The following is an 8,145-nucleotide window of genomic DNA, read 5'->3' on the forward strand; positions in this document are numbered from 1 at the left end:
AAAAAAAAAAAAAAAAAAAAAAAAAAAAAAAAAAAGACACGGTAAGCTACTGTAAAATAAAAATAAAAATCACCCTCACATCCTCCTGCATGAACATACAGGAAGTTTGAATCATCTACCTGGTTTTATCTCCAGAGGAGTTTCTACACGGTATCTCCTCACACCGCAGACATTTGCAGATCACTTCCCCTCACCGCTGACCACGCAGGCTTATCTGTGTGGTTGCTGTGTACACTTGCGGGCACACAGTTGTTATACCGGCCTTGAAATATGCTCGGCATTTCTGCATTCCAGAACAGTGATGAAGATTGAATTCATGAATATATACGATCTTTGCAGAGTCGGCCGTTGATTTGCTGTTTTATATTGTAGCCAAATTGAAATATCTGGGTTTTGAACTGTTGGTCGGGCAAAACAAGCAGTTTTAAAACGGGTACTTTGAGAGATTATGATGAGCATTTTTCTAAATTTTATTTCACAAATTGATATTTTATTTGAAAAGATTATTTTCATTAATAATACCACTGATGAATTGATAAAACAATTGTGAGTAGCAGCTCCACATGTTGCATTAGAGAAAAGTGAGTATTGTGAATCCCTCTAGTTTAATGATCACAATTATCATGACTAATGATCATTCCTCAATCGTCTGAAAGCATGAATAAAAACGAATTCAATTAGATTATTCACAAAAAATATATCTAAAAATGTGGCCGACATTAACCGACCCGTCTTCAACCACAATTTATCTAAAACCATTCTGCCGTGAAATCCTGCGGGCTGCTACCCAACAGTCCATCTGGCGTTTTTCAGTTCGAGCACATCTGTGAGTTTGTTCACACCAAACTTGAGACCTCCGCCTCATCTCTGGGCTCTAACGTTAAGGCCGGTCAGTGGGTCACCCAATCAAGCTCAGAGAGCAGTAGGGATTATCACTAGCAGATGTTTCTCTGGGAGACAAATCTTCCCGTGTGTGTGTGTGTGTGTGTGTGTAGACGTGTTAGAGTGCGTGTTTGTGAGGGGAAGAGAAGGGGGGGGAGTGTATATACACGTGCAGGGTTTGAAAGCTGCTATGCACATAGAACGAAGAGGGGAAACGCACAAAAGCGCAGGTGACCCAGACTTCACCCAGCCCGATTTGGAATCAAAGGCCTGGGTGTAGCTCGCGTGACAGGTTTTGAGCATGGTTCATACTCCCCCAGCCAACCAGTAAACAGCAGTGGGGCTGGGGCAGGACCTCCTACTGACGGCAGGGGGTGTGTTGGGACTTGCATTCGACACAGCGGGACGCACATTGTCAGAACACGCATTTTAAAAAGCCCTGCACACCGGTGGCCTTTGTCACAAGTCTGCGAGGAGACATCTCTCAGATCGATTGGTCCTTTAATGCTTTTCTCAGCTAGAAGACTTTCATTTAAAAAAAAAAAAAAAAAAAAAAGGCATTGGTCAGGATACACCTGAGCAGGAGCGTTTGTTTTGGCAGATACACGCGATACTGTGGTAATCGAGATCAGGTGGTTTATTTCTCTTTTGTTTTTAGTGTGCCTTCTGCTCAGGTCACCTGTGTAATCCAGATACTGTCAACACTAGTCTTGGCCTCCAAAACACAGAAGAAAAAGTATTAAAAAAATAAAAGAGATTACAGGTGGGAGTGGCTGCCAACTGCTCCCAACGGCAAAATACAATACCAGAACAATAACAGCAGGAGAGATCACACGAAACAAGTCCTTCTATGCACTTGAGTGTTTGGCTCCTTCAGCATACAGCGTGACAGTGGGAGCGCTTCGTAGAGATGAGAGCAGAGTGCTCAGCTGTACTGGCTCATTGTTTTTGACACGAAACAGACGCCAAATTCCGCTTTTATAACCCCCAATACTAGTCTGATATGACTATCTTTTAACTATTGCAGGATAAGTAAAAATAAATATTTCACACAAAACACAACAACATCCAGACCAAGTCCATCTTGGAACAAACAGATAAAAAACAGCACATGCACAAGTTTTGCAAAAAACAACAAAAAAAGATTCTGCTGCAGGCCAGTGGTTGAAATTCCAAACTTTTAGCAGGGCTCCACTTCTGTGTGTGTGTGTGTGTGTGTGTGTGTGTGTGTGTGTGTCCCCTCCCCCACCACCCTGACTCAAACTTTGTACTGGCCACGACTGCTCCCTCTGAAGAGCTGCTCTTTTAACACCAGAGGCCATCCACCCCCACCCCCACCCCCACCAGCAACCCACTTGGTTGTCAACCCCTCTACTTATGTGCTTGTTTGCTAACACTAAAGCAAAGCCACCCCCTCCCGGATTCCCTCCCACCGATGCCCCGACTGTACCGCACTTTCACACGGCCGTGGCTCCACGTCCAAACCCTGGGCCCTTTTTATTTGAGAGTTAGGGCCCCGGCAAAAGAAGAAGGGGGCTGGCTGTTGGTGGATAAAAGGAGCCTGTGTTTCCCCTGCCATGCCTGGGCCCGGCCTGCCCTGTCCACAAACCACAAGGCTGAGCTTTCTCCTGTGCTGCTGGCAGCGGGGAGGGGCCCTGTGGACGAGAGCCATGCGAGAGCAAATGTCTGCTGGATGACGACGACCATGCTGGGTACCTGCAGCAGACGGAGGCCACGGATCAAAGCAGCTCTGATCTGATTTGGCCGTCGCAGCACCACAAACACGCGTATTCAAATCGTACCACGTGTCCACGCGGTCACCCCATCATGAGATCAAAATCCGTTACGCATTACAGGTGCAAAAGCATAAAGCGTGGCAAAGCCAGGACGATATCTAGTGAGAGGGTGCAGGTAATGACGGACGATAAAGACTTTGCACAAACGAACAAGGCAGCTGAGCAATCAAAACGCCACCATCAGTGGAGGCGGTTGCATGGACGACACAACCATTCAACGCTGCAATTTTGTAGCTATTTTTGCATGAAGAAAAAAAACTACAATCACAATGCATTTTTCATTAAAAGGGGATTGTGGACCCATAGACGATATATAGCACACAGGCAGTTCTGAACACTAGTCATGTTAGCGGATGTTTTGCTCTGCAGCCACTCAGTGCATAGACAGAAATACTATTCTCCTAACAGCCCACGACCCTTTCTGTGTGAATGAACAGCGACATCAAGCAATGTTGGCCACCAGTGGTGGACAACAGAGCCTCTCAGAGGCCATCTTGTCCCCGGAAAAACTGCAGTCTGCTTGACAACAGGATTGCCGTCATTCCCCTTTTTGCAGGAGGTATGTACTTCTGTCTGCCACCTCCTATAAACACCAATGTCCAGAGCATATACTTTGAACTCTCTGGGTCAAACTGACACAAAAAACAAACTTCTTGAAAGTTTATTTTCCTTTGAGATGAGCAGGGATCCGCTTCCAGACAAATTAAAACTTGTTCCCGTCACATTCTATTAACGCAAGACTTTGAGAGAACATATGGTGCATAAGATTATGAAATGTCTGTCTCAGCAGTGCCCCCAAACTACATCTGCCAGAACAGTTAGTGTTGTGGCAACGCAAGGATTTAGGACAGAGTGGTTGCACAAGTTAAACACACCAACCTATTCTCGTAGAATGAGTGGCCCATAAGTCTAGATTTATTACGCTGCAAATAAAAACATTGATCAGTCACTGACGTAGGCATTTATTCATTGTGGAGAATCCACTCCGATACCCCCCTCACTCTCTCTCTCACACACACACACACACACACACACACACACACACACACACAGAAGACAGGAAACTTGCTCTGATAGAGTGGCTTCCTTATTGCTTCCTATTTGCCTTCTGAATGACTCCAGCGGCAACTTGGCAAGTAAACATCGGAAAGCACTTAAACAGTGTGGATCTAAAAAGTTTGCCTAAACTAACAGCCAATCTTTAAAAAAAAAAAAAAAAAAAAAAGGATTAACCTCTCTGTAAAGTAATTACAATGAAAAGGAAACATGACAGCCATCCTGCTTCGTTACAGATCACGTTAATGGTAGGTAATTACTTCTAAAATTCAGTGTAATTTGCCTTGCACTGTATTGCTTTAAAATTTATTTATTTTAAATATGATTATTTTGTTTTTGTGGTTGCAGGGATGATGGCAGAACAAATGAAACCAACATTTGGGAGACACTGTCCTGTTTGCCAATTTCATTACCATTCAAGTCAAAAAAAAGAAAGAAAGCATAACACGAGACTAAAAACAGGAGAGAAAATATTATTGGGAAGCTATTCCAGCAACCTCCACACAGGAAAACACAAGCTGATGATTCAAGAATGAACCAGTCGTTTCCCTTGAACACACAGACTGAAACAAATTAACTTAAAATGGTAAACATAAACAAGCTCGAGTCCTGGATGGCCATATGATTTGCCAATGCTTAGGAACAGAAAGTACTTAACTACTACTCGAGTTGAGGTGACAGCCAATAAACTAAAAAAGTACCCTGGTGAGTTACACTAAGTTACCCGAATAAGAAGCCATAAGGAGGGAAGTGATTTCAGCACCAAAGCCATGTGGCAGCTGTCACCAAACCCCGAGCCACACGCACCCCCACGGTAGCCCGGGTCAGATGTAGCCTGCTGTGCGGCACAGCCGTATCAACAGTGTCAATAAAAGAGCATGCAAGATGCACGGGGACTGTGCGCAACAGTCCGGGAGACACTTACGTCGACATCAAAGAATTCCTGGGAGTCGTCCAGCCCCTGCACGCGGATTTGTAGCCCTCGTCCGTGGCTCTTGCTCCCGCTGACCATGTTGCCGCCGAGGCTCTGGCCCGGCTCCAAGGTGCTGATACCGGGGTTGAACTGGGCTCCCAGCCGTATGCCAGGGGTCTGCAGGACCCGGTATGAACCCTCGAGCTCCCCCATTTTCTGCTCAGAGCAGCTCCCCCCACCTCACTCCTGCAAACACGAGTAGGACGGAAAATGATCGCCGAGTTTGGCGGGGGGGGGGCAAAAACACGAGGAACCTTTTCGTGGTTAAAGTAATGTCGCATTGTGTCTGGGGTGAGTAAATGTGTCATGAAACGTTTGAGTGTTGTAGTATAACTTCAATAGCGTCTGCATGTTACGTTCCCAAAAACAAGTAGTCTTAAGCCGTTTGCAGACACGCGAGGCTCATTCATAATACGTGTAACACACAGCGTTGACATATCGGAGACCAGAGGCTAATATACACCCGAGGTATCTATGTAGCATTCAACAGGAGTGTAGGTGGAAACCCACTAGAAAGGACGACATTAAAGTACAAAACGAAACTACGGAGGACCCATAAGCCTCTACGTTTATTAGCGTGCGTTGCATCTGGGCCTAAGTGGGTCAGCTACACTTCAATGTTGCACTTACCAACATTATTAAAGCGAGAAAAAACGTTCACAAACGATACATAACTCAAAGTTTATTTTTTTTTTAAATGGAGCTCAGTGGATAACGTTGTTAGTTTACAGACGTGGAGCGAAACGAAGTATTGATACCCACAACAGAGTTTTCTCTCGGGGGGGGGTGAAAAGTCACACGAAGCTAACCAGAGTGTCTAAATGTGTAAATGTGTCCATAAAGTAGCGATAAACTTACCGTCTTTATCCGTAACGAAACTAAATGCTAAAAGTTAGTTACACCGTAGGACACTACTGTCCATGGTAGTCGTCGTCCGACGGAGTGCGTATTCAGACTAGTTTGTCATTGGCTAAAACAGTCCCAGTCGTCCTGCCATTGGTTGAAATGTGGCCGAGGAGTGAAGATTTGCCCTCCTTTACTTTAAATAGCGTCGATGGATGGACGGATATACTGCACTGACCGCCTGAAAAATTACATGTTGTGTCTTTTTAATAAGGCGTCGTGGAAAGTTTAAATAGTGTGCGGGTTCGTTCCTACGTGTGTTGAATCTACAGGCCGGTGGTTGTCGACACCCAGAAGGAAATTTATAAAAAATATAGTTTTATCTGATTCGTTTTATCTGATTTGACTCACAGAGCAAAACAGCCGTTATTTAAGTTTGGGCTACACTTTGACCCGTAGATAAAACGAAGTAGATGTAGGTTTTTTCTCTGTAACCTTCCAAAATCACTAAATAAAGTACACGTTTGGTCTCTTGGCACATTAGGTAACAGTGCGTGCGTCACGAGACTATATATCAGAGCTTGTTTACATCAATCATGAGGATATATGATTCATGCATATATTTGAACGTCGGTGCGTTTTTTGTAGGATAAGAGTCGGAATGAACTTTATCACGAGCAGGAAAAAAAGTGATTTCTGACGCTGTGAAGGAGCGCCCCCTGCTGTCTTCTATACTTCAAATCTGTAGTAAAATAGACCCCATACATAATATAATAGATAATGGACTATATATGTTTGCATTTGTACTCTTTTTTTTTTTTTTTTTTTTAAATATATGTGCAACCATGTAGCAGACATATTAGTTTCGTACACATATCTTAATAAAGGCATTTATGTATTTCTAATATATGCTGATATGTTGAAAAACATCTTACTGTGTAAAATCAATGACTATTATATATGAGGTGAAATTGAGAACGAGGTGCACTTTATGTTTTACTGTCCTGTCTACAAGGACATGAGGGATGTAGTACTCTTTAGCAAAATTACTTCTATTTATGTTGATTTCTTTTGGCTGGATGACTCCAAAAAACTTGAGTAGTGGTTCAGGAAAGGAACCTTTTATGTAGCAGATGTTATTTGCCAGGCCTGGGAGAGAAAGCAGAATATTTTCTTTAAGACCGAGAGGTGAAGTAACCTGTATTTATGGTGTCTCATAAACCTATGAGGGTTGGTGTTGCTATGTGCATGACACGGAAAAGAAAGAAATGAATCAATCAATCAAAAAAATATGTTTTTGATGCGAAGAAAAGGTAAATATTTTTTGTAATTCTTACTTTATATATGATATGATTAAGTGTTCATCTGGCCTATATGGTAAACTAAAGTGTTTCTGGATTACAGTTGACAATGTGATATATTTAGATAACATGGAGAAATATTCTATGTAATCTGCAGGAGAGGGGTGTTATTGTTCATTGATTCATCATATCATCTCATAATTCATTGTTTTCACCTGCCAATTTGTTTTTCAGGGCCAAGGAGTGGAATCTTTCCCAGCATGCAGTGGGATGAAAGCAGGGCATCAGCGAGGTCATTGGTCCATCACGGCGCTCCTTATCTGCTTAATTCCTGCAAACACAGCGCTCATCCTTTCCGGCCATGTTGATAGATGATCACATGACGCACTTGTCAAAACGTACTTATGTGTCGTTGAACTTTTGTCTTCGCCTGATTTGTAGTTACAAATGCATCATGGTTGTTTTTCTGTCAGCACATTGTTGCTTCTATTTGCTGTTTTCCTCTTTGCATTTAGCAGATTTTTCTCATTCTTTATTTTCTGCTGTTGATCATTCAGGAGAAATATACAGATGGTATCCAATTGTGGAGTCTGGACTGATTTGATCATTGGGCATTATCTTCAAAGGGCCCTGGTCCTCCTCACAGTGGTGTGATGAAATTAGTCTGGTTGATGTGTGTTTCAGTCAGAATATCAATGCTTGCTTAAGGGTGGATACTCTAAGAGCAACACATGTGCACTGTAATGCGCATTAGTACAACAGTCTTGTTATTAACATTTGTTTCTGGCATTTGTTTCTAGAGAGGCGTCTATCTGGAACGTTTTGAGGCTGTAGAGTAGACTATGGTGCTACTACATCCATTATATTATAATGACCACTGAGCAAAAAAAAAAGTAGCTTACCTCTCTAAAACTGTTTCACCTCAAAGTGATCATGACAGAGTATTTTGAAGATTGTTATTGTGGATTTTGTTCACCCTCTGTGTATCCCCTCTCCCGTTTCACTGTACTGATGTCCCCAAAAATAGAATTATAAATAATAAAAAGTAAATTGATGCTTTCCAGTATGTTACAGTCATCATTGCAGAATTGGTGGATTTAGAGAAAGTCTAGGGTAGGGTATTAGCCAAAGTTGTTCAATCAACATTTATTAATAAGATTGTAACACATCTATAAAACTTATAGCACAAAATGATTGAATGTGAGCTGTAAGGTTCATTCTTGACTTGACAAAATATTATTACAATCTCAAGGTCGTTATTACATTTCTTCTGGAGCTTTCGGTGTCATCTCAT

General features: G+C 42.6%; 1 protein-coding gene across 2 annotated transcripts in view; it reads right to left on the minus strand.

The window, feature by feature from the left end:
* Positions 1-5,708, minus strand: part of farp2 (FERM, RhoGEF and pleckstrin domain protein 2) — a 26,711-nt gene extending 21,003 nt beyond the window's left edge. For both annotated transcript variants that reach the window (XM_031872956.1, XM_031872955.1), the window contains exons 1-2: positions 5,566-5,708; positions 4,660-4,893 (exon numbers count right to left, since the gene is read on the minus strand). In XM_031872956.1, the coding sequence (XP_031728816.1) occupies positions 4,660-4,860 (201 nt within the window). In that variant the 5' untranslated portion in view covers positions 4,861-4,893; positions 5,566-5,708. The remainder of the gene's footprint in view (positions 1-4,659; positions 4,894-5,565) is intronic.
* Between the last annotated feature and the right edge of the window lie 2,437 nt (positions 5,709-8,145).

The sequence above is a fragment of the Anarrhichthys ocellatus genome, unplaced genomic scaffold (genome assembly GCF_004355925.1).
Source record: "Anarrhichthys ocellatus isolate YVR2014 unplaced genomic scaffold, GSC_Weel_1.0 scaffold67, whole genome shotgun sequence".
In the NCBI taxonomy this organism is placed as follows: Eukaryota; Metazoa; Chordata; class Actinopteri; order Perciformes; family Anarhichadidae; genus Anarrhichthys; species Anarrhichthys ocellatus.